General features: G+C 37.8%; 1 protein-coding gene across 1 annotated transcript in view; it reads left to right on the top strand.

Moving 5' to 3' along the window:
• Positions 1-18,579, top strand: part of RUFY1 (RUN and FYVE domain containing 1) — a 39,831-nt gene extending 21,252 nt beyond the window's left edge. Inside the window, exons 11-19 of the mRNA XM_053463328.1 lie at positions 587-703; positions 2,972-3,139; positions 3,868-3,965; positions 5,108-5,227; positions 5,706-5,835; positions 8,444-8,538; positions 13,361-13,409; positions 15,590-15,667; positions 17,711-18,579. Of these exons, the coding sequence (XP_053319303.1) occupies positions 587-703; positions 2,972-3,139; positions 3,868-3,965; positions 5,108-5,227; positions 5,706-5,835; positions 8,444-8,538; positions 13,361-13,409; positions 15,590-15,667; positions 17,711-17,854 (999 nt within the window). The 3' untranslated portion in view covers positions 17,855-18,579. The remainder of the gene's footprint in view (positions 1-586; positions 704-2,971; positions 3,140-3,867; positions 3,966-5,107; positions 5,228-5,705; positions 5,836-8,443; positions 8,539-13,360; positions 13,410-15,589; positions 15,668-17,710) is intronic.
• The last annotated feature ends 9,153 nt before the right edge of the window (positions 18,580-27,732 follow it).

Below are 27,732 nucleotides of genomic sequence, written 5' to 3'. Positions count from 1 at the left end.
ACACAAATCTAAATTATACTTTTCGGAGTGATCTTTCACTACAATGTAGAGCTGTCTTTGGAAATAGTGTACCACAGGGTACAGAGGATGTCACGTTCTATATATTCCTCATGTTGTGTATCGATGTATGCACAACAGTTCCTTAAGATAAAGTATTTTTAAACTTACAGTACTGTGCATAATTTAAATTATACACCTAACTATATGCCTAAAAAACACGTTAGTTTTTGGAACGTGCTATTTTTAGCCACTTCAATACAGATGGCCGCCGTCCTCACTGTGGAGTGCTGAGATTTAATGTCTTATCTTAGATTAATTTATAAAAGTGGAACATCACCTATTAATAATGTCTGTGGAGGTTGTGCGTACTGGGCACAGACATTCATAATGTAACTGTCCCATCCAGCGGCGGGACACCGGACAGGCAGATTACCCAAGAGAGCGAACTGCCTTCCAGTTGTACAGCAGAGGGTGAAAATATGTTGCTGTATTGAGTAACGTATTAACTAACATGAGAGTGTTACAAATATGGTAACATGATCCTGTAAATTCCAACATCCACTCATTTTCTTTTTGTTCTTCACAGGTGAATAAACAAGATGCAAAAGTTGAGTTGGAAACATATAAACAGTCACGGCAAGGGTTGAATGAGTTGTATAATGAGGTTTGGAAGCAACTTAAAGTTGAAAAGCAAAATCGAATGGTTTGTATGAACAGTTTTGAAAGTATTATAATTTATTAATGTTTGTAGATTACAGAACTTCTCAGTTTGTCTTCCTTAATCATTCTCAACGCTTTAAATTCATAACCAAATGTCCTTAATAACTTAGACTGCACTCTAAGGAGTATATAGGAAAAACACAAACAAATACTCTATTTGCTGAGTCACAATATGTTAACATCCATCCATAGATGTGCTGCCTGAATAACATGATGCTACTAAAATTGACCCAAGGTCCTTTAAGGTCACCGTCCTCAATGATGCTGTTCATCACCATGTCCATTTCCACTTGGGTACAGGTAGAAGTAAGACCCACTTCTGCTGCAAGAGTTAGATCTACCCTTCCCCCCCCCTCACTTTCTTCTGGACCACTACAAGGACCGAGATGTCCGTTAGTACTTCTGCATGTGGCTGATAGTTCTGAATCACCAAGACGGCTTCTGCCTACTTGGTTTTGGTGTACCAGGTGTCATCTGACTACTATGTCATACACACCTGCTAGCTCTGCCCACACCACGAAAAATAGTCAGTACTGGTCAAACTGAAAATATACAGTGAAAATGTAAGTAAACCCTTTGTAATTACCAGTATTTATTTATACTTTTATCCTAAAGTACGATATGATCTTCATCTAAGTTACTATTATTAACAAACACGTTGTGTTTTAACTCATAACACACAATGTATTGTTTTTGTCTATATTGAATACATCATTCAAACATCCTTAGTGTGGGTTGGAAAAAGTATGTAACTTGCTGTTCTTATCACTTCAACAAAATCTAATTGGAGTCAGGAATTAGCAAACCTGAAGCCCAATCACTGAACCTGGATCGGAGGTGTGTTTTAGAGCTTCTTTGACATGGTGTAGAGGATGCCTTGTTTGTGCAGTAAAAGGAGGCCCAAAAGGAGGCAGATGTATCCTTCACATCTGGAAATATGTATTTATCACCTTTGTATGATAGTCAATCAAATCCCCTACAACTGTGAGACCTTTAAATTGCCATTGGATAAACCCATGATGGGAGGAAAAGTGCTAACATTGATATTTTATAAGTATAAAGAATATTTGAAGTTGCTAAACAGACATTTACATGTGTATGTCCAGGCTGGACCTGTGGATACAAGCAGAGGATTAGATCACCAGTTAAGAGGTGAATGCTTAGTTGTAGCAAATATTTAAGGTCAGTGTTTCTATTTTTATATTCAATCCTTGGCGAATTTGCATACACTTTTTTTCCCTCGTCGTATACAATTGGAGAATTGTTTGTCTGTCTTTGCTAAACATTAGGGAGTAAGCAAGGCTGGTAAAAGGTTTGGTTTGTATCGGAAATGTAGGAATATGCTTATTCTCCCGATAATTTTTAGTAGTTTTTGTGATGGGAAGATATTTAGTCATAAAATTCATGGGATAAATTCATGGGATCTGTAGGGAATGAGATCTGCAAATGTTTTATGGTCCTATGGGCCCACTTGAAAGGCCAGCTTTGTACAGTGTTGCTTTGGCAATTACCAAATTGTTATATATCATATCTATTTTTTATTCTTCCCAGATTAATCTTAAAACCAGTTAGCAAATCAGATTGGGCCAAAAGGTCCAAGGTTAAATGGACAGGCACACCTGCTTCGCCTAGGAAGAGCAGTATGTCATCCACTCTTCTCCATACTACCCATCCTTATTCCAATATAATGTGGCAACGTGAGGGCGCTATGTAAAATAACAAGGGGGTGAGGCAACAGCCCTGCCTTATCCCCTTTTCTAAATTAAACAGATGAATTTAAGTTATTCATGGTTACAAAAGCTTGGCAACTTAATTGCCCAAATTGCTGTACTGTTAACCAAAGGAAAAGATAGGGCCATGCTACTTTATCAAAAGCCTTTTCATCATTTATGTTTTAAAGCATAGATTGCTTATCCAGTAATTAACTGAGTACCTATTTAGCACAAATCCCCCTTCAGTAGGACTTGTAACAGAAAGGACTATGCTTAATGTTTATTTTATTGAGACATCTGTCCAGTCCAGAGCGATCTATTTATTCGGGTAATTTCTATCCCTCCCACCAGCCATTCATTCCTTATTTCAAGCTTTTATTTGTATGCACCGTTTATTTTGAGTGTGGCCTGAAAACTGAACAGGGTGATAAATGGATTTCAGGAGTAAGAAACTCCTGTCACTATTCTAATAATGATGCAAACATTTATAAATAATATGTAACACGTGTGTTAATGTTTTAACAACATTTTTCCTTAAGGAAATGGAAAAAGAACTGGAACTGCAGGTTGGAATGAAAGCAGAAATGGAAATAGCGATGAAACTGCTGGAGAAAGATATCCACGAAAAACAAGATACTCTAGTAGTTCTGCGACAACAGCTGGATGATGTAAAAGCCATTAATCTACAGATGTGCCAAAAAGTCCAGGTAAGGAGTTCGTATGTTCACAGCCTTAGTCCTTATTTTCTATGACAAAAGCTATGAGAAGGTCTGCCATCCTCTGTGGTGGTGTTTAGTAATTCCAAGAGTAGCAAAATAGCTACAGTGCCTTGCAAAAGTATTTACCTCTCTTCGCATTTTCCCCAAGTACTTTGGGAGTTTAGGATAGTAATTGACAGACTTTTTAAGTATGTCTGAGGAAGCAAAATTTCCTGCCAACTCCCTCTTTAGTGAATAGACTATTTTGTGTAAAGATATTCCTGTTAAATGGAAGCAGTACATAACTCCACCACCTGGATCTCGGATAGACAGAGTGGATAATTTTACGGTATTTTGAATAATTAGTGTTAATCTCCCAAGATAGATTTGCAATGTAGACTAACTGGAATCAGTGCTTGACTAAGGTTAGGACAGCCGTTATCGTATGCTAATATATATTGCCTACGCTTTGAGCTGCCACTTCCAGTCTGTGTAGAATATCTGTTTTCCCTACCCCTCTTGTTTTTAACTCCTGTATGTTCCCTTAGCCCTCTTCATCCCTATATCCTACAACTACTGTAGTCTGCATTTAGCAGTGCAACCCCATTCTTTACTGAAATAAAAAATATCTTTTGAGACGATGGCCAAGACTGATCGCTAATTGAGTATCATTTCTGATTGGTGTTTCAAATGTGAGATAATTGCATGTATGTAATATGTCCGTTTTGCTTTTACAGGATGCAGAAACTGCTTTGTGTAAGAAAAATGAAGTTGTAACATCTCTTCAAGCCATATCTGATCAGATGACATCTGCTGCAAAGCAAATGGAAGAAAGGTGTGACACTTTAAAAGACCAATAGGACCCTTTTCTAAGTAAAGTTATCACAATAGGGTCTGTTCAATGAAGCGCTTGTGAGCTGCAGTAGCAAACTTGCATGAGTTGGACAAAAGTCCAACCCTCATTAGCGCATGCCAAAAAAATAAATAACTAAGAATGCATGCAAGAGATACAAGTGTATGATAATTGAAAAAAAACAGGCAAATCGCAAATTTACCGATTTGTCAGTTGCCTGTGTGTTGCGAGTTGCAACTTTAGTTCCAACACGCAAATTTTACCTCACAACTCAAATTTAAAACAATTAAATATTAAAAAGGGCCTCCCTCTATTAACTAAAGTGGGGACTGAAGAATGCCCCCTATTCTTCCCCAACTCCATATGCAGTGGGTTGAGGGGTAATTAAATAACCTTTGGGGTCTATATGCGTGTTTATACCCCCGCACCATTCATGTTGAGTGCTCCTACGCCCTCCCTTCCTTCTGCTCACTTCCTCTCACCTCTTAGTATGCAGTAAAAGCAAATCACTGAGCTCTGCTAGAGTACAGTGCTTTAAGTTACATAAAAAAGAAGGGCAGGGGGAACTGATGGACTTGAAATAAGCGCCTTTCTGTTCTCACGGTCTGCCTGTGGGGTTTAATTGGAAAATCAAACCAATACAAAACAAGATTGATGAGAAGTGGCAAAAAAAATCATGAAAATTAACAGAACAGTAGTGTTGTCCAGCCCCTCTGGCATGTATCACTTTATAAAGCATACAATTTGATCTATACATTTGCGATAAACATTTTACCAGAAAATGTATAGGTGAAATTGAGACTTACCTTGACGTTTCCAGTCTTTGTCTCTGCCTCAGAATGATAAAAAAAACTACAAATATGGCTGCCTATTATAGTGCAGGTGAGCATAAATGGGCCAACAGAGCCTCTGCCACGTGGTGGTGTTCATGTAACCAGATACACTTCATTGTGTATGTGATTGCATCTTAGATCACACTTTAAAGCATACCTACAGTGCGTATAGATAACTTTTATATCTTGCTACCCTGACATCAGTATTCGCAGATGCCACAGAGAAACATCTCTGCATATTTCTTTTTTGCCAAAAACAAATTATCAGTATATGATGTTATTTACTTTAAGAATGCAGAAAGCTGAAAAGGCTAGACAGTCATCTGAAGATAAGTATAATAAGATGAAGATGGAATTTGCAGTCAAGACTGAATCCTTTCAGCAAGAACTTGAGCAAGTGAGAGCACGATGGTAAGAGTGAGAATGTTTATGTGGGAGAGGGGCAACTGTAAAGCTGTAGGGATCAGATATTTCTTTGAAAATGCTGGACAGATTTTCTCACAATAAATTAGTTGGCAGAGAAGCTGATCACAGATGTTGTGTCTACCTGTTGGTAGAACCTTGCTTACTGATCACTCACAATCCCAATTAAATTTTCTTACCTATAAATGACGAAGATTTACCAACGTCCCCAGAGTACAATAATACTCTGTATGCATTGATGTAACTATATACATTTTATGAGGGAGTAAATTGTTGTTTTATGTTATTTTTATACTTTTGGTTTGATGACATGGAAAGGTTTTTTAAAATTTGTATTTCTAGTATGAGCAGTTCAAGGTTGAAGTATGAGTATAAAACAGTAGTTTAAACTGTAACAATTAAATTAAGAAAGCATTTTGTTTTTTATCTTAACATTCCAAAAAATGTATTTGTTGTACCCGAACAGCTCAGTTTTAGAACTAGATTTGAAGTCTGAAAGAGAGAAACACTTTAACCTTCAAGAAGAGCTTCAGAAAGAGAAAAGTATGTCTTCTTCTCTTCAAAGCGAACTGCAACAACTATCAAAATTAAAGAAGGTAAGTGCACCAATTTTCTCATATAATATTACGCCGCCCTTAGTGACAAGGAGAAGGCTGAGGTTCTTTTCTCACAGATGTTTAATACACATATGAAGTTCAAACACAGACATCCACATCAACACCGTAGAACTAAATAAAGAAGATGAATATCAAAGACAAATCATCGGACCTACAGTTAATTACATCAAAACCACATGGCTTGAAATTTGAAATAAATCTCCATACCACTCTTTCCCGCTTGTGAGCTAAGAGAGGGGTTTGTATCTTAAACACTTTAAACACAGAAAACTTTGTAAATGCAAATATACATTAAGCAAATGCCATCAAATTACTCTTACTTCCCTTAATCAGTTTCAAGTTTTGTGTATGAGTCTTTCTAGATTATTAGTGCATGCGCCATTGTTATCTATTGTTATGTCACTAACAAGAAGTTTCAGTTTTACGACCATGCCTTCGGTTCCCGGGAAAACCTCTACCGCTTTGGCTAGCTTCCACTGATTTCGTGGTGCTAAGTCGTCTTGGAGTAGAACAATGTCGTATAGTGTGGCGTTTCGTAAGTTGTAAGTTCAACAGATATTCCGTCCTCCACTTGGCCCTAAACTTGTTTGCCAAGAACTGGACTCTCTTCCGTCTCTTCTGAAGATAGGATCTTCTATTGCAAACTCTCCAGGTGGTGGTGCAATGATGGTGGATTTAATTGTAATTGCTGGATTTTCTTAACTTCCTACATCTAATGCACTTGTAAATAAGAGATGATACTTCACTACTACATCCTAGGATACAAATGCCGTTGGAGAGGATTTCATTGATGGTCATTCAACAACCTTGATGATGCACCCTTTTGTGGAAGTGCTTTATGAGTAGACGAAATACGTGATGCCCCTTTGGCTGTTTGACGTTGGGATGGAGAGCTGCCTGTGTCAATCTTCTTTCCACCCTTAGGATATCATGGTCATCAACAAACGGACTTTGTTTATACAACTTGTTCAACTGGTTTGAATTAACTTATTTCGCTTGTTTTAGAGACTTTATTTTATCACTGAACACTTCTTCATGAACTATGCGAATTATGAATTGTTCAGCATCCTTTCTTTCTTCAAGCGTTGTTGATTAATTGGATCTTTCTTTCAGACCTTTTACACGCTTTGCACAACATTTGAATCTAGCTATGGCTTTGACTACCCTCTTCCAATCCGAAAACAATTGTAGGCGATTTAACAGAGACCTCTCTTCCTTTGCCTTGGTCATATGTACCTGTGTCATTTTGAGCTCCAGGTCTCTATTATCAATCTCTCTCACTTTAATGTCTTTGTGATGGAGACTCGGACTCAGTAGCTCCGCCGTAGAGATCTTCCTTGCCCTGAAAGCTTTATTGCTCAAGGGATTAACCCTTCATATTCCCCCAAGCACTAGCTGAGACTTAGTGTAGGGGAAAAACAGAACTCAGTTTATTAAGGACAGCACAGATATTTATACATCAACCATGATAGGATCAGGGGTTTAATCCCATACCAGATAGCCTTCATACAGTTTTGTGGCTAGCAATGCCCACCCAACAAAGAGGCACTATTTTGGGATGATCCTGAGGGAGCTCCAAAAAGCGGCGTGATCGGACCGCGTGGTAGCCGGGCCAGAGTTCCATAGCCACGGCTGGGCAAACCCCGGTCCTAAAGGTTGGTCATAAAATGAGCTCCTTCTCTGTAACCAGCACCGAGTGTTACCATCCAGAAGCTTAATGTAACATCAAAAGGGCGTCCATAGAGACGCTGTTCCAATTGTAGACAGGCATCGTCGCGGTTCCTAGCCTCCATGAGTTTGCGGCTAGGTCCCGGTCAGGTGCATCAAGCGTTTCCTGGCCTGACAACTAGTTATGGGAGTCTGGTTCCCACAAACCAGATGGGGTTTCCCCAGTGAGCACAGTGTTACTTACACATAAGAGGAGACTGGGCAGGCAAGTAAGGAGTCTCCTCAGGAATCCACCAGTGCCCCCTCCCAAACTCAAACATACCACCCTCAGCCTTAGAGGGTTATCATGACAGTTTTCTTTTTAAGAGTTTCTCCTTGGCAAAGGAAACTTGGTCCAGTGAACTAGCTCGACTCCACAAGGTTTTGCGGTGAGTCCGTGAGAGCCATGGTCAGCTGGTGGAACTTGCCTCATAATAATTCTGACTCACACCACTAAATGGGAATGTCCAAATTGGGCCCAAAGTGTCTATTTTGTGTGGCCACCATTATTTTCCAGCACTGCCTTAACCCTCTTGGGCATGGAGTTCACCAGAGCTTCACAGACTGCCACTGGAGTCCACTTCCACTCCTCCATGACAACATCATGGAGCTGGTGGATGTTAGAGACCTTGCGCTCCCCCTACCTTCCATATGGGGATGCCCCACAAATGCTCAATAGGGTTTAGGTCTGGAGACATGCTTGGCCTGTCCATCACCTTTACCCTCAGCTTCTTTAGCAAGGCAGTGGTCGTTTTGGAGGTGTGTTTGGAGTCATTATCATACGTATAATAATAATGTTTTCAGATTTTCTCTTTATCATTTAAATAAGCTTCTGTTTTATTCCCCATTGCTTAATAGTTTTGAATTTTTGCTATTGCAGGATTTTGAGAAGTTGCAGCTTGAGAAGAATCAATTACATAAGCTTTGCGATGAACAGGAGCAGGCTCTGCAAGAAATGGGCTTGCATCTAAGCCAGTAAGCCATCTATATATATTCTTAATAGATGCATTCTTAGAGCTTGACATGAAAAAACAGCTATTTTGTTCTCATTACACTAAAAGAAATGAGCACATCTTATACGGTTGATACGGTCATAGAAAAAAATATATAACAGAGCATTGTGGCCACATATATATTCGACAACTTGCAAAATTGCTTAACCCCTTAATGACAAAGCCGTACATGTACGGGCTGAAAATACATTGTTTTTAATGGGTTTTAGGACCGCCCATTGTCCTTAAGGGGTTACAATTTATGAAAAATGGTACATTTGTTCTCTATGATATCTTATTTTTTGGACACATTTAGTCCTAGGGAGCAAGTGGTGGCTATAGCATCTTTGTGCTTCCGGGGTGTTTAAAAGCATTCAGATAACAAATCCTCCGAACAACACCCATGACAAGGACATCTGTTGCATCCCACCATTTCTTCTACAACCTCATAGACACCCTCGTATGCGAAGTGAAGTTTGTTGTAGGTAGGTAGGTATAGGGAGAAGAAAACTCCATGGCTTGGGTGGACTTTAACTTAGTGTGCCAGCACCATGAAATCCTCATTTTTTGTCTAAGTTACATAAGTAAATGCCAAAGTCTCTGTAGATTTGTCCCTCCCAGTATTCTTGCAAAAAAATAGAAGGGGCCTTAAACGTGATGCCCATATAATAAAATAAATAGGGATAAAGGTGTGGATCCTTGAGGTACTTCCCTATAGACACACAGAACATAGGTAATGAACTGCAGGTGGTGACCCCTGATTATTTGCTTCGGTGCCTCATTAAAGTGCTCACACGTTTCGAAGGTGGTTTTAATGGGCTTGGAAGAGGACGGTTATGAAGAACATATACCAGACTCTCAATGGTTACGGTGGACAGTGCAGCAGCCTCCGGGGTTCAAGTAGTTAAATCTACTACCATGAGAATATGCCATTTACAAGTTTGGCTGGCTTTGGCAAGGGACAATATTATGTCCACGGCTATTTGCTGGAACTGTTCTGTTATTAAGGGCAGAGGTTATAGAGGGGCGCAACGGACAACATTCCCCTTTTCCTACCCACTGACATATGTCTCAGGTTCTAATATGGTGTCTAATGTTTAGGATTTACTTGGACAGAAAATGGTAAACGTCAAACAATACTTTGTGCACCTTCCTATGAGGAGACCAGTTAGGTGCTTTATGTGCGAGGGACAATAGGTCTCCAAAGTGCGGTTGTCCCTAAGTCAGGCAGTAGTTCCAAGGCAAGTTAATAGCCCTCTAGGTCTGCTAATGTACTTGGTGGTGGTGGTGGTGGTGGTGGTAAGTTGTGTTGTCCTTGGTGGTTTGATGAACCAGTGTAACTTTGCAGGACGATGGTCTTGATGGTGTTATGGGTTGCAGGCATTAGTAATAGTCTCCTTATACCCCAAAGGTTGGTGTCGAACTAATGAGGTTAGAGGGAATCCATGCTATGCTGTTCTAACAATTGTCTGTATGTTAGTAGTACATAGTCACCTTGCTTAAGGTAGCTAGTTAAACCAAACTAAGTCTGTATAACTTCAGAACATATTGATACAGACTGTTAGTGGTTCTTTACTTCATATATCATAGAATGGGCCAGGGTTTAGTTTTCATTAGTTGTGCGGCTTACATACATCCATGGGCATCCCATATTTCCTTACATGAGCTTCCAGCTTCCCAAAAATATTACAGCTCTCAAAACAGTAGACTTCCCAGGGCCTCTTTAAATTTGTTAGGTTGGCCAGCAAGGGGTTCGACCACCGTTGTAACTCTTCTTTACATGTCCTGGTTGCCAGCACTAGTAGTTTTGGGGCTGTCTTTGGGTGCAGCTGAAGGATGCATACTCCAGCTCTGTGGAAGAGAAAGACTAAAGCGCCTGCCTGAGACGCTGTGCTGCAGGCTCTGGGCCTGGCTAGTGCCAGAATATCAGGAATTGCAGCCTTCTTGACTATTAACGTGCTATTACAGAGCCAACTCAGCCCTTACTTCAGGAGAAGCATGCCTGTATTGGCCACCTCTACTTTGATGGAGTTAGTTAGACCACGGCCTCTTGTTCTATCAAAAAACATCCCTCCTGTACTTTGTTAAATCTCTAAGTACTGGTTGGGTTATTATTAATTATTATTATTATTATTATCTTTTACTTATATAGCGCCAAAAATTTACGTAGCGTTCAATACAATACATATATTCAAGGGGTACGACAAGACGAGGATTGACAGACTAAGACAAACCGACACATTAGATGGAGAGAGCCCTGCTCGCAAGCTTGAGGGAATGGGGTGACAAACATAGGGCACAGAGAAAGGGTGAGAGGTAGTGTGGTGGTTGTATCGATGACAAGGAAGTTCTAGCAGCTAAGATGGTATGCTTCTCTGAAGAAGTGAGTTTTGAGATGTTTCTTGAATGTCGGGAGGGAGGGTGAATGCTGAAGGTTCAGTAGAAGTAGATTTTAGAGATATGGGGCAGCTTGAGTGAAATCTTGTAGACGGGAAAAGGAAGAGGTGATTAGTGAGGAGGAGATTAACATTGGTCCACTCATAAACCATTGGCCACCTTGTTCTCTAATTCCTCTACCCCAGGGACGCATATAGATGTGATTATAAAGTCAGTTTTACGGAATATTCTATGAAAAAGGTGCTCTGTTAAAAAAAAAAAAATATATATATATATATATTACAGTTTAAAATGATATTTTTTTATTTTATAGCTCCAACAATTTAGGCAGGTTCTTACAGTATATACATTGACAAAACTAGAAGTGACAGACTAAGACAAACTGAAACATTCGGAAAGGAGGGCCCGGCTTGCAATTTTATAATCTAGAAGGAAAGGGGTGAATAGAAACAAAACGTATGGAGATGACTGTGGAAATCATATAAATTTATAATAAGATAATATATGAAGGTTTTTGGGCCACTTGGTTGTTTCTTTTATTTTTTATCATTAGTATCTGTTTATTTCATGCTTTGGCAAATATTTTTTCCTCCTACGACTGAACAGCTATACTATTCATAATATTTTGGCTGCATTTCATCTTGTCCTTCAGCCCACCACTGTTTTCCACTGATACATCACTTCAGGGCTGTGACACTTTGTCACTTTATTATCCTGACATTTCTGTTTTTTCTAAAATGCAGATCTCTGTGGTGCAGATTACGAAACAAACAAATGTATTTCATATACTGTAAACTAATTTAGCATTTTAAGCCCAAGTGTTCCAGCTGTCTAGACAAGAGGTGACCAACTTTTTAAAAAGGAAGACTTTATATAATTCTGAATTATATTTCCATGGTCTAGAAACATTTAAATGGAAGAGCTGGCATTTTACAAACGTCTTGTCCACAGAGTAACAGATCACCAAATGTTTGTGTGATTTTATGTTTAGGTGCACAGTGAGTGATTCTTACATGGATAGTATGGTTAAAAAGACAGCCAATAGAGGAGAGTCAGTTTTTTAACCCATTAAGGGCCAGGGCTTTTTATAACACAGGAACACATATTTTTACATCTCAGTTTAACCATAATGTCCCTCTTTCTCAATAATTGCACCTACACAGATTATACATTTTACGGCATAAGTAGGGCTTTCTTCTGAAACTTTATTTATAAAATATGAGACATTATTCTGTATGAATAAAATGTATAACGATGTACCGCAAAATCTTCTATAATGCAAATTTGGTTTATGTTGCATGATTGTTCCATTAAAAAAAGTGATTGTGCATAGTTAACCCCTTCAATGCCACAATTATACCCGAAATTTTACAGCAAGAGCTAATTGCAAAATACTACTCAAAATCTATTCACCAACTTGCCCTGGTTTGGAAGCCCCCTTAATGCCTAGGATTTCCACCTATTTTGCCTGATATTGGGCAACTATTACAAGTTGTCCATCACCTTTTTTGTTTTTTAAATTTAGTATGGCGGCACTCTAACTTAAATAGTGTTCGCAGATATAAGACTATACGTTTCTAAAAAGAAAACAACCCAGGGTAGTTTACTATGGTCATCCTGACACTTTTCAGGCAGTAATATTATCACTAATCTCTTCCAGTTGGCGAAAACTGTAGTTGTTTCTGGTTTCACTTATGTTTTTCAATTTTGTTTTGCAATTCTTGCCCAGAAAATAGGCAACTGCAGTAAAAATAACATTATGTTAAGTAGTATAACCTACATTTAATTTCCCCCAACCCAAATTACTTTACTATTTTTTTTTCATAAAAATAACTCTGCAAAGTTTTTATAGGGATAGATGCAACTTTTTTAGGTGTATTTTATGGCTTTTTTTACTACATTGTACATGTTTTGTTTACATATATTTTACTTTTTTAATGACTTAATGAGAGCCATGCACAATATATAGCGATCCCAAGGGAACTCTTATTAGCACAGGGGAACTTCAGCTGTTAGGGTTCCCATGCAAAGCAATCAGGAGAATCCTATGAGGATCTGTCTTCTTGGGCATTTACATCCCTGTTGAATGTAATGGAACTCAGTCTGAGCGTGGTTGCAAATTTGGTCCCAGTTTTCAAGGACCAGGCTGTAATTTGCCATTAACAGGCAGGGATGTAGCGCAAATAAAGCTGGGGTGGTGTGGACCTTACCACTAATCCAAGAGTGGGCCAATTGGTTGTATTTAACCCCAGGCTAAAAGGTGCCATTCCTCTTCGGCCACTTTGTCCATTTAAATGTTACAAGATACGCATTTTGTTCACGGTGTAGTAAAATTATATATAAATACTGGGATAAACAAAGTCAGATGAGGGTAATGTGATGTACCTTTCCCCTCTGCTTTTATACAGGTCAAAATTAAAGATGGAAGATATCAAAGAAGTAAATAAAGCACTCAAGGTATGGTATAAATATATTGAAAGTCATTGCAGTTTTGTGAATGTTTGGGAAAAACAAAACCTGATAGATGAAAAGGTCCTGTAACAGGATCTTATTACCATGATGGTAATAAAACAATTGTGTCAGTAATGTGTTTATGTAGTCACACTGGCTTTTGGGAGGGTCAGCCACAGTACTGAATACATTAAAACCCCATGTCATGTTTTTTACTGATTAGAAAACTGCCTCTCTATCCTGCTCTCTCACTTTCTCATTTAGAAATTAGCTTTCTTATATCATGAATGATGGGAGCTCAGCTTTCACAATTAATTTTAATATTTTCATGGTTTGTATAAAAATGCATCCTAATGGGAATGATAGATCATAACCGTTAACATTACAGGAAATAAGTGGACATTGCAGGAAATCTGTTAACACTTTTGTTGAAGCGATGTCAGGGGAGCATGATCAGGGCTGCAGTCCACCACAACTGTAGTGACAAGAAGGGAGGACATGCTAATTGTGCTGAATTTGATGTGACCGTCCAGACAATTGGGTTTATGTCAGAAGATTAGGAGGCACAGTAATCAACTCAGGGCAGGGTAAAAGGTGGTTAGAGATGGGGTATTTCATGGGTGGAATACCCCATGGCATCCTAATGGCTACACAATGCTACCCTCTGTTATCAGAGAGCAGTATAGCATCGCTGGGGTATTTGAAGACACCAGGAATCTGTTTTGTAACAAGATGGTGATCTCATGACATTTTGTGGGCCCCTTTAGTGTTTATTTTTACAATGTTGTTTTCCATTTTTGTATGAGGTAGAAAAAACTTTATTTTCCTCTCTTCTTACACTTCTCTCACAACCTGCTGGTCACACAAGGATTAGGAAGCCTTCATAATTATATTATGTGTGATTGGCTGCAGGGGGTACCATCACACTTCTCAGTGGCAGCACTGCCACAGCAGTAAAATATTACCTTCACAACTTCATACATACAAATCCCTTCAGTGTAATATCACTTCGTTGTTCCCACACATAGTACCGTATTTCCCTATGTATAAGACACACCTTAATTTTGGGGCCCGCAATTTGAAAAGAAATGTATTATCATAAAATTCATACTCATCATCCTCATCACTCCCATCCATTAGCTGCCCCTAAATTAAACCTAAAGACCCAATCAACCATAACTGCCCCTAATTTAATCCTAAATGCCCCATTAACCATAACTGTCCCTAAATTAACCCTAAACACCCCATTAACCATAACTGCCCCTAAATTAATCCCACCTCCCCTTACTTTCAGCAGCCCAAATATTAATTTTATACTTACTGTTAGATGAGTTGCTGTCTGAGCAGTGTGCATGCTATAAGGAAAGGGGCGGGGCCAATCGTCTGTGGGACTGCAGGGAGGGACTGCAATCTACAATCTACAACCACTGTATAAGACGCACCCAGTTTTTAGAACCGAATCCGTCTTATACATGGGGAAATAAGGTATACATTGTTTTGTTTAGGGCAAACAATGCCATATGTTTAAACACATAAAACAAAATAATTGATATTGCTAACACCGATAAAAGCTGGGTAACACTATGACATCACTGAGCTCCCTATAAATTTATGTTTTTTTGGAAGAGGGAGAAACTTTGTTTCTCATTCTCCTCCCTCTGATTTCACCTGTGCTAATCACACTCATCAGCAAGCAGGATTCCATACCCCTGCATTGCTGATCCCAATACATATGATCAGCAAGCAGAAGCAGCGATCAGAGACGGTCTGCCCACCTATGCAGCAGAAGGCTTTCGCCGCAGAAAGGTCAGGTTGCACAGGTACATTCTAAAGGGCATCATGGCACCCTCAATAAAAGTAAAGCTCTTACGTGACCTAAAGGTTGCTATCCTGCTGCAGTAGATGCCCCTCTCCTCTATGATCCAATGTTTTTTCCCCACAGGTTGTCTTATTGAAGCTATGTGTTAGAAAATGTTTTTCCCCTGAGAGGCTGGAGCATACAACCTTATAAACAGCTTTTACTTCACTTGGGGAAACCTGAAGATTGTTAAGATATTGTTGGCAAGTTAAGATATTGGTAGATACCTAGTTTATGGCAAACTATATATAAGCTCTCTCTATAAATATGTAACAATAACTAAATACTTTTCCTAAAAGTCACTTTTTTGAAAAAAACATTGTTATAGGGACACACCTGGCTAAAGGATGACGAAGCAACCGGGTGCAAACAATGCAATAAAGAATTCTCGATTTCCAGAAGAAAGGTAATGATTTTTCTATTGATTAGAATTTTCAAAGCAGAAATTGAATTGTGCTCATGACAAGTGGTAAGCTAGCTTAACATTTGCTGACAGAACTCCTTAGTTAAGCATTACTATGTCTTGGGAGCTTAAGCAACAAAATGACCTTTATGAGGCCTTGGAATATACACCCCCTCTTCTGTTGCCTGAAATACAGTAAAATGTTTATTTCACGGTGTATACATTTTAGCACTCACTACCAAAGTACACAAGCAGCTGTATGCATTCAGCATAATATATTTGAAGGTTGTTCATTGATACCAAATTTACCAGACAGCGTTAAGGTCTCTTTACACTCTTTCATCCATCTTCGTATGTAACGAAATTCGTTCAGCGTTTTTGTTTTCTGAAAACCCATTAGTTCATCTATGGAAACTAAAGATAGAAGAGGACTGGTTAAATGTTCTTAAATAATTTAAAAAAAAAAAAAAAAAAAAAAAAAAAGTTAATTAAATTAGTGATCTTAAATAAATCTAAACTTTAGAGAGTCTTAGACAGTGAGAAATGGCAGGTTGAGGCTCACCAAGTCTCGCGCAGAAGAATATCACTCTGTAAAATGCTCAGATGCAGCACAGCAGTGTCACATAAAGCAGTCACAGTAAAATGAACGGATCCCCAGCCTGCTCTGCTCATATATAGGCTCTTCATTTCCGGTCTTCTTTTTTTCTTTGAAAGATGTAGCACAGCCATTGGACAAGCCCTCAGCATGATGCGACAGGAGTGGGCTGATTGGACAAACAAAGATCAGCTCACTCAATGTCCCTCCTCTTAGTGCAGGCAAAATGGAGAGAGTCTCCTCCTCTTGGTGTAGTTAAAATGGCAGCCGCGTTGATGGAACGAATGCATGAAGATTTTAAGTACTGCGCACGTTTTTGTTTCTTTCATCTGATGTTGCATTCATTCATTTGTTATTTGGACGAATGGATGAAATGGTAACATCCGGCACAAAAACGCACTTGTCAAAAAACAAATGGGCAAGTCTAGTTTTTAGAGAAGCTCAAGTATCTCCTTTTTGAGAAATGATTGGAAATAAATTCAGTGTGGGTTATTTTGTCTTCATCTGGTACAACAGCATGGTCGACCTTGTGTGACTTGATTGACGTGTTTTTTTTAACCTAAATTGTTATGTAATTTTAATGGGTCTATATGTTTTAGATATCAAACTGTCGCCTGAGCTGTTTTGTTCTACTCCTAAATTCCTTCGGTTGTCTGGCCCATTTGTTCCCATCACTACTTATAGTGCTTTCTTTTGCAAGATCGTTATTTTTGTTTTTTATAAAAAAAAAACATTTTCCATTTTACAGGAGTAATAATTTCAAATATTTATATACTGTATATTTATTGTACAAATATCACAAATGGGAAAAAAATTTTTTGTGAATTATACACAATAAAAACAATAATATAGATATGATTACATATGTGGTCGGAGCCTTTGTTTTTTGCTATATTCAAAGTGGTGAAAATAATAGTTTAGTTTCATTATACGTATTGAAAATGTCAACTTAATATAGATAAGTCACCTTAATTTTTACAGTTTCTAAAGAAATGTAGATAAGGTTTAGACGTTACAACCTATTGCATTATACCTCTATCAATTTCTAGTTGAAATTAGTGTCTGTCACTGTAGGAGCAGCAGGTAAAGCCAAATGCTGACACATGCGCAGCTGCAGAAAATAAAGTGTATATATCAATAGATACTATACTTGGTTTTTTGGTGGGAAATTCAAACAATAAATGAAAAATAACTTTTAACAAGATAAGACAACTATGGCTTTTTAAGACAAAGGTGATATTGTAGTCTGTCATTTGCCTGTTATGTGCTATAGTCTTTGTGATAGAAGAGAAAACAAGTGTACTGCAGGGGCCTGCTTTTAGTTCATGAAAATGTATATTAAGTGTAGAATAGTACAGTAATATACAAATACAAAATCTAATTAAATATAAATTTACAAACTATGACTAACAATGTAAAATATATTAATATATATATTTAATGTGTTCTAGCATCATTGCAGGAACTGTGGAGACATCTTTTGCAACACCTGTTCAAGCAACGAACTTTCACTGCCATCATACCCAAAACCTGTCCGTGTATGTGATACGTGCCATAACTTACTGCTACAGAGATGTTCCTCAAACTCTTCATAAGATTGCTCTAAATTCTATTGAAAGCTGGATTTTTTTCATACAGTAAAATAAGCCAATCCATTTTCTAATTTTTCATGAAACTCTATGCTTGGTGGGGATATATATGTGTATTTTTGGGTAACACTTTCATATATATATATACACACACAAACAGAGTGAAACTAATTTTAGTCATCATTAATGTGCGTTTCTACTACGACATTTTCAGCCTGAAGCATTCTGTACATGTTTGTACTAAAAATGTATGATTTCTGATCTTCTGTAACACATCATTGTGGTCTATTCACCAAAGAGAGAGCTGGCAGAAGAGTTGTACTTTCAAATTCATTATGAATGCCAATACTGGTAGGTTTCTCTAGAAAGGAGGACAGAGTTGACACTTGGTAATGCATGATTTAATAGGTGGGAATATTTTGGAGAAATCTATTTAAGTATCTAAGTAAGCTACGCCCTTCCTGTAGGAGAAGCTTATTGGTGATGTCATAGAGTTGAAACTAGAACTCTGCTGCAAACTATCAGTGTAGTGAAATAAAACAACTTATTTTTGTGGCAAATCTTGAAATTCATATCACTTGAACTGTATTGATAAAATGTCTAAACTGTGCCTTTGTTTAAGATTTTACATCAGAAACTTACAAATAGTAACACATATCATATTTGTTTAACTTGTAATTGTTTATACTTTCTGGTAAAAGAAAATAAATTCTTTTGAATACAAAAATAAATTGTATATTTACTTCCAAAACTCAGCTCACGTATGTCACACATACATACATTATACACTCCTGCGCATTCTGCAGCCACTTTTAAATCCACAGCCATGTGGAGTAAATACTTTTTTTTTTAAATTGCTTCTTTAGGAGGGTTTCAGGTGCATTATTTTTTGGGGTGGCCTCATTCCATGAGTTGTTATTCCAACCCTTTATTGATTTCACTGGAATGGGGAGTAATATTAGTTCAACTTTAACTTGACATTTAGTGAACCATTCCCATTTTATTATAAACTTCACCAATTATTTAACATTCAGCCCCATTTCAAATGTACTGTTTATTTTTTAAAACATGAATGCACTTTTTTCTTTAATCTTTTCATTGTTATTTACCTAAAAGATTTTGTCATACCTTTCCAGGCTTTTTCATGATTTTATTATATATATCCTTTATTATAATCAATATTTGTACATTGTGCCTTTGGAGGGTGTTTTTATTCTGTGTATGGAAACTTTGCTTCCTGTTATTTTGCCATGATGTATTTGCTCTGAACGGCTAAGAATGTATGAGACAATAATGGCAAAATATAACTAAATTACGTTGATAGAGGAATAAAAATTATTGTGGAAAAAGATGAGATATTAAACATAATGAGCTCAGGTTTGATCACTAAATTCAAGTTTTGGGGCCTTTAATTTATCAAGTACCAAAAGGAAAATACATTTGATATAAGAAATATTCTCTGAAAGTCAAGGACAAAACGAAAACATAATCTAAAGATAATACATATTGACATTTTATGCAACTATTTTACTTTAAAACATTAACATTCACCATCATCCCCCAAGCAAAGGTATGTCATGTCTTTGAAATATGAGGTCAAAATTAAAACATGCACTTTTGAGTTTTCGAACTTATGATTTCACAGTTTTCTTTGTGGGGCCTGTGTTCCATTTGAAACAATGTAGTGGTCCAATATAGTGGTCCAGCTATCGGCATGTTTCCACACCAACATTCAATTGTGGTAGTTGACAAAAATGCTTCTTTCAAGATATACATTACAATTTAGTCATGTTTTTCTTTGGGTATGTGCAAGAGAGAGAAACTTGAGGTTTGCATTCAGAAACATTCCTCAAGCAAATCAGTGCCCCACAGGCATGTCATGTTTTTGGGACACTGCATGTCATGTTTGTGGGATCCAAATAGGAATCTTGTTCATGGCTGGTATTTTAACATATATATATACACACTCACTGGCCACTTTAATAGGTACACCTTGATAGTACCAAGTTAGACCCCCTTTTTGCCTTCATTCTTCATGGCATGCTTTCTACAATATGCTAGAAACATTCCTCTGAGTTTTTGGTCCATATGGACATGATGGCATCACGCAGTTGCTGCAGATTTCTCAGCTGCACATCCATGATGTGAATCTCCTGTTCCACCACATCCCAAAGGTGCTCTATTGGAATGAGATCCAGTGACTGTGGAGGCCATTTGAGTACAGTGAACTCATTGTCATGTTCCAGAAACCAGTTTGAGATGATGTGAACTCAAATGTGTGCATTATCCTGCTGGAAGTAGCCATCAGAAGATGGGTACACTGTGGTCATAGAGGGATGGTCATGGTCAGCAACAATACTCGGGTAGGCTGTCGCGTTTAATGCTCAATTGGCGCTAAGGGGCTCAAAGTGTGCCAAGAAAATGCCCCCCACAACATTAAACCGCCACCACCAGCAAGGCAGGATGGATCCATGCTTTCATGTTGTTTACGCCAATCTCTGACCCTGCCATCTGAATGTCGCAGCTGGAATTGAGACTCATTAGACCAGGCAACGTTCTTCCAGTCTTCCATTGTCCACACACATTATACTTTGGGTATAAATGTATAGCTCCTGGTAACAACACCCCAATATCAGTACAGTGATAACATTCAAAGGCTTGTCGGGTTGTTTGGGGGCTAAAAGGCCACATTTGGGAAATGCTGTTTCAGTTTTTAAACTTTTAACATTGAGTCATCCTGTGCCCATGTTCTATTTTTAACACCTTTGAAGCTGGCCAATTCAAATTACCCCATATATTTTTGAAAACTACACACCCCAGGCTATTTCAAATGGTGTTATTTAACACTTCCCATACACTAGTTTTACCACCAGTCTTTCTCAGTTAGTGGTAGTAATTTTTTGTGTTTTTTCCCCAAACATATTGTACATTACGGTATGAACATACAGCTCCTGGTATATGTCAGTGTCAAAAAACACCCTAATATGTATTCAACAACATCTCCTAAATACAGTAATACCACCCATGCATAGGTTTGTCTGGTTGTTCGAGGGCTACAAAGCCACATTTGGGACATGCGCATTTCAGTCTTTCAACTTGGAATATTGATATCTGGTCACCCTGCACCTACATCCTATTTGGGACATCTTTAAAGCAGGGCAATTCAACTTACTCCCTAAACCATATATTAAATGCTAGACACCCCAGTTTATTTATTGTAACGGTTCTTACAAGGGACACTTGTGTAGAAGATTTCTATGTAGAAGTAGTATTCTCTGTTCATAAGGGGGAATATTAGATCCCAAACAATCTTAGAACTAGTTTCCATATGTTCGGGGGGGGGGGCAGAGTATACCCAGTGTCACTCTAGCAGAGCTTATACACCTTTACTCCATATCAGGTGTGCTTGAAATAAATAAAATGCTCAAATTGCATATATATTTCATTATATATATATATATTTCATCAGGGATCCGTCCACACATATATTCCTTCCAGATATCTAAGTTTCCGTAAATCTGGGAGCGAGGTTAATAATCAAGGGCAGCTTTTTAATAATGCATTGTGGGTGCCCAGAATTGAAGAAAAAGAATTAGAACTAGCAGCATGGAACTGCTGGGTGTAAAAGTTAGATTGGGAGACAATGTTCCCCAAGACATAATCTCCCAGACAAAAGTAAAGGATGGAAAGAAAGGGTAAAAGAAGTGTAAACTATTTTATTTCGACTGATTTCTGACCCATCTGGTTTAGGGTTCCAGAGTAACATCTTGTGGGTTTTTAGAGATAAATTAACCCCTTTGGTCTTTCTATCTTTCTTTGCTCAGCTAGTGTTGCTGAATGCCTCTTTACAGCAGCAAGTGCATCATATCCAGAGTGATCACACAGGACCCCGTTGCTGAGTTCCTCAATATCAAGGCATTGCAGCAACCAGCTGAGTGAAGAAAGCGATCTTTGCCAGGCACTTCAATGATCCTAACTGTATGTTTTTCCATGATTTGCCTGGCATGCCATTGGTCATTAAGATGTTAAAAACCCTTCCATTTAAGCTACCCAGTGAGTGCACAGTTTATCAGAGTACCTAAAATGGATGTATTTTGCCTGGGCATTTTAGACCAAATCTTTCATCTGACCTCATCTACACCTGACTAAACTAGATGTAGACACCATACAACAACCAATTAAATACACTGCACATGTGCAATCAAGCTAAAATAAACCTCAGCAAAAAACACATGTTATGTACCATAACAAATCAACGACACAGCTACTCCTGCACCACTTACACATCACTAAGCGTCCTCAATCATATTGTTCAAATAAAACTTCAAAATGTGTAATATGTTAAAAGATAAATGCCGTGTCTGCGGGGGTTTATGAAGGTTATATGGAAAGGCTGATACAATTTTCCAAATTACCTGTTGTGTTCCTACAATGATCTAATTGGTGGCTAAGTGGTTTGGCTATTCTCACAGCCCACATTGTGGTTGTGCGACAAGTAGCTTGCTACTTACATACATTTTGGCTGAGAAAGGTTTTTCGTTTGCATTTGATCAGCGGCATTGAATTGCTCCCTACATACTGTGTACTAGGGTCTAAAAATGCAACTAACAAGTCCTCTTAGGTTCACCAACATGTTATCTATGTAACAGAGAAGAATTAAAAAACAGATGGCTGAATTGCACATTGTGATTCTTTCAAAACTTGAATTTCAAGATGTCCATCTAAGAGCTTTGCAAAGGGACATACCATTTGCTATTTGCAGTCCCTAATAAGCGAAATAGGGTTAAGGATATACATCAACTTTGATCACATTAGCGACAAAGCTAACGACAAATATTTTAAATAGCCTACAAACTGACTTGTAGCATCCTATGATGAGGTCTTCCTTATGACCCAGTTTACTGTCAGTAATTGTCTATGGAGATGGCTGTCTATGTGCTGGATTTTTTACGCCTGCTAGCAATGGGTGTGACTGAAACACCTAAACTCAGTAATTAGGATCCCAATACTTTTGGCCATATAGTGCACTTAATAAACAACACTTTTGGATTAAACACCATCTACCAAGGGCTGAATATGTTGCATTGAAACAACTATAATCCTATCACACCATCAAACCCTCAAACAAGGGGATAGTTTAATTCAGATTATTGTGTTAACCCTTTTTTATAACCAGGAGTTCTCACACCCTAGTGTCTGAATTTTTTTTTTTCCATTTTAGCATATGTTTGTTGACTCATGATTCTTCCTTTAAATGTTTAGTGTGCCTACACACTTATATATTGTTTTTTTCGTGGAAAGATAAGGCTTAGAGTCTTTAAATACACACAATATTAAAAGAAAGAGACAGTGTAGAAGATTAAAGTGATAACAATAGGAAGTGTGAATCCATAAAACAGATGTGGCATGGGATAAGTGCAGCCAGGAAAATGCAAGCAGATAAAGTGGGTGAACAGGATACAATTGCAAAAGTGCATAGTGTGACATGAAAGGAAAATACTGGCTTAATTCCGGAATTGAAAATGTTGTTATATTTTAATTACCTTTTTATGATTTTATGACATAATACAAATTTTTGTAATTACCAACGGTATGGAACTTTTTGAACTTTTCTCCAAACATTAACAACAATTATGGTTTTTAGCTAACATCTGAAATCAATAGAGAGTGGATTACTTTTCTGAATTTTAAAATACGAAGTTGGTGTACCTTATGGCTATACTATAACATAAAGATACAGCAATAAACAGCTTTTTTACAGACTGACATTCTATAGCTGAAACATCTAATTATTATTTATTGTTTATATAGTCCCATCTAATTCCGTAGCGCTGTACAACGGGTAGAGAGGACATAACAAGTAGTATGTAATATAACAATTTGACTTACAGAGACAACAGGTGAGGAGGGCCCTGCTCAAAGGAGCTTACAATCAAATCAATAAGATATCTGTGGGACAATATTTAAGCATTAGACTTATTTACAGTACTGATGCAAATTTCCAACAAGAAGCTAAAATGCAAAGAACAGTCAAAATACTTTAACAGAAGCTTACCATAGAATGCTTTGCAGAAAGTGGCATTTTAATAGCGGGATCCCTCACAGTTTTCTTGGCTGGTGCATTGTTCCTGGCCCTGATTCATCAGTGACTCTTGAACAGAGGTCCTTCCTGTCTATAGACCTAACCATTGTCAGCCACATTTGCTGAGCTTTGTAAGTAGATGGCCTCCAACTGAAGACTTAACATTAAACCAGCCCAGCATATGGTTCTGCACACGGACCCTAAAACCTCCTCTTTCCACAAAAAAATAAGTAAAAATAATAAAATAAAAACAAGAAAAATGCATTTGGAAAGAAAAAACAACAGCTTGATAAGGTTTAATGAAATTACAAAGAAGGATATGTAAAAATATAAAAGATGTGCTTAACCAAAACAATCGTTGAATACCTTGTTGAATCATGACAGTAAACAAGCGGTTCTGAAATTTAAGGTATCCAATGAAATGTATATCTTTAAGGTGTTCATGTAAGTATAGTTTAATATAGTTTGGTTTATCAAATAATCTGCTCTCCAACTGCTCCACCCCAGGGACCCATATTTAAGATCTGGATAGCACCTGTATCCAAATGTATCCACACTAAGCATCTCCCTGGGGTTTACACTGTCACAATACATATATACATATTACCATGAAAAGAAAAATGTCAGTGCGCTTAGCTAGTCCCAGGCTCAAATAATACAGACAGCGCCGACAGTTTTTGTTTTTTATATATATTACCATCCCTTTTTTTACCGTCTGTATTTACCAACGAAAATCCCAACACAAGATATTGTTAGGTCTACTAGCACAATAGCATATGTCTCTACTAGACGTATTTAGTTAGATTCTAAAAAACTAGCCTCAAGTTCATCAAACCCCAATTAGGTAAAAGGCCCAAGAAGTACAATTTAAACAATAAACCACACAAGGAACGAAAAAAGGAATGTTTTTTTTCTTTTGTAGTATTTGATATCCACATTGCAATATGTATCAATGTCCTGAACCGATGCGCCGCATCACAGTGTGACTACAAGAGGTACATGTAGTAACTACTAGAGGTTAGTCCGGAACCCTAAGCCAGATGGGTCAGAGGTGAAGGTCGAACTAATACAAATTGTGAAAAACACTTTAGTCTCTTTAGAAAGAAGAAACAAAAAAGCAAAAAAACAGACAGATCCTCTACCTTCCTGCTGATCCACAGGGTGGAGTTGGACACAAATAAATGTACCCAGTCCATCTGATTATTCTGAGAATCAGTCATCATTCTGTGAATTAATGTTGTAATGGGTTTAGTACAATCCTGTTCCATATTCTCAGAAATGGTCAGCTCTCAGCCAACATTTTTAGGACCCAGAAAACAAGACTGAACATGATAATCAACCACCTATGTGTAAGCAATTGCTGTAAGTAGATAATTATATATCTAACTGATCAGGGCCTAATGGTTTAAATAACAATTAATATTGCCTTTAAGAGTCACAATGGAATTTTCCCCCATAAGTGTCAAAATTAGAAAAATAGCTTAATTGTGTTTTTTGCCTTATTTTGGGTCAAAAGCAGGAAGGATAGGTAGAAGGGTTGAACCTAAATTACTATGTTACTATGTAATTACTGGAATGGAACAAAGATTATAACAGAAATTTCATCTTCTGTACCTGGGAACACTCAGGCGCGTCCACTTCTGTTGGCAAGACCCTAGTGGCACCATTATGCTGGATAATAATCTTTTGGCTGTGAGGAAGGAAAGTACTGAGGTTTCAAGACTCTAAGCCCCAATCAATATATAAATCTTGTATAGAGTGCAGTAAGGCATAAAATAATTCTTTCACACACCCCAGTCCTGTTAATCCCGCCACTTAATATTTATGTGTATTCATTGGAAAATTTTGCATAAATATAAACATTATAATTATTTATATTTCACATAAAAAAACTCACTTTTTTGGGAGGAGCGACATAACCACATACTAAATATAGACGCATGATCTATAAGGCTAGGTTTCCACTTGGGTTTTTGTCCTGCGTTATTTTCTTGATGAAAAACGCCAGGAAAAACGCCAAGAAAACTGCCACTGCATTTACCTGCGTTTTGGCGTTTTTTCTGGAGTTTTTTTCTGGCGTTTTAGCCTTTCTGTGGAAATTGCTTTTTTTGACCTTAGGCAGTTTTTCCAGCCTTTACAAGTTAGATGTTTCACCCAGCTAAAAGGGATTAGGATAAATGGCAAGTATCTGCCCCCTCCTGATGTCATTTCCTTGGTAGAGTTCTACTTAAACACGCCCCGGCGGACCCTTTTGTCTCTTTTCTGTGGTTTGTAAGACATGCTTTATTCCGAATGTCTGCTCCTCTAGGAAGATTGGCCCCAAATGATGGTACAAATTGTTTGCTGTTGCTTTTGGCACGCAGGGTCCAGTTGATGCGTCGGGTATGTTTGTTTGTAATGGCACGTTTGTTCCAAATGGTGTAAAATTCAATATAAACTTTGTTTTGTGTGAAACTGTTTGTTTCCAGCCTATTTCTCGTAGGACACACAGATACTGGGTCCATCCTCTGCATTGTAACTGTGGAAAAAAACACCATAAAAAACGCCAAGGCAATAAACCCACATGGCTTTTTCATGGCGTTTTTTCTCTTGGAGAAAAACGCCAAGATTTCCTTGCAAAAAACGCCAGAGTGTCAACATGCTGCGATTTTGAAAAACTGCCACAGACCCCAAAAAAGCAGAAAACCGCCAAAGAGGACTGAAAAAACGCCGAACAGAAAAACGCCAAGTGGATGTGGCATTGTGCGATTTCCTATTGAAGAACAGCTAACATCTGGCTGCAGCGTTTTTTCACTAAAAAAACGCCATGTGGCTGAATTGGCGTTTTTATGGGCGTTTTTAGCAAAAAAAACAAGTGGAAACCTAGCCTTAAATAGACATCTCTTCACCATTTTTGCATTTTTCAGCCTTCTTTCCTTAAAACAGGCTTCCAGGTTTTTCTTGTAGAAAATACAGTGGACAGCTTCCTATTACCATTTATCTCTACCACAAAGACAAGGGCATTCCATAGTCGGTAAAGTGATAGTAGTAAATATTAATTGTGGTCTTTCTCTTTGTTTTGCAAGGTATACACTTGCCCAATGCCTCATAAGTGGATGTTAATTTTCCTTAACCCTTTCACGACAAAGTTTGTACATGTACATGTACGTGCACCAAATGCACAGGCTGCTGCAAAATTGCTGTAATCCCTGTGCTTGTGGTGTTTTTTGCCAGAAAATTCCCCCCCCCCGTCCAGACCATCCTTATAGAAGTCTCCTGCATGAGAAAAATACAACCTCCAATTAAATTGACGCAAATCCTAGCAACCCAAAATAAAATATATTGAATTAAAACTTAACTTTTAATAATCTTCCACACGAGTATTATGATTTCTGTAGGTAGAAAAATGCTTAATTCTAAGTGGCAAGGAAGAGTTTAACTACAGAACTATCTCTCAAACCTCTTACTTGCCACCTATACGTATTGCATTGTTCTAGCTACAGAAATACTCGTATTAAAGATTGTTAAAAGTTAAGTTTTAATATAATACTAATTAACATTAACCCCTCCTGTTCCCCAGAAAAACCCTTATTGTTTCTTAGCACCTCCAGGGTCCTACCAGTAGCCTAGCCATCAGTTACCTGTCACCATACACCAGAAATTACATCACTTTCTGACCAGATCAGGTTGCCGCGAAGATTTTACAAATAAAGGCAGATAAAGTTTTTTTCTTTCATTTTTCACCATAATTTTTTTCCAATAATAATATTATATTATTAGATGATATGATCAAAATAATGGTATCGAAAAAAGGCACCCTCTT

The sequence above is a fragment of the Spea bombifrons genome, chromosome 4 (assembly GCF_027358695.1).
Source record: "Spea bombifrons isolate aSpeBom1 chromosome 4, aSpeBom1.2.pri, whole genome shotgun sequence".
Lineage (NCBI taxonomy): Eukaryota > Metazoa > Chordata > Amphibia > Anura > Pelobatidae > Spea > Spea bombifrons.
Note: the sequence above shows the minus strand (reverse complement) of the source record. Positions and strands in the feature narration are given on the sequence as shown.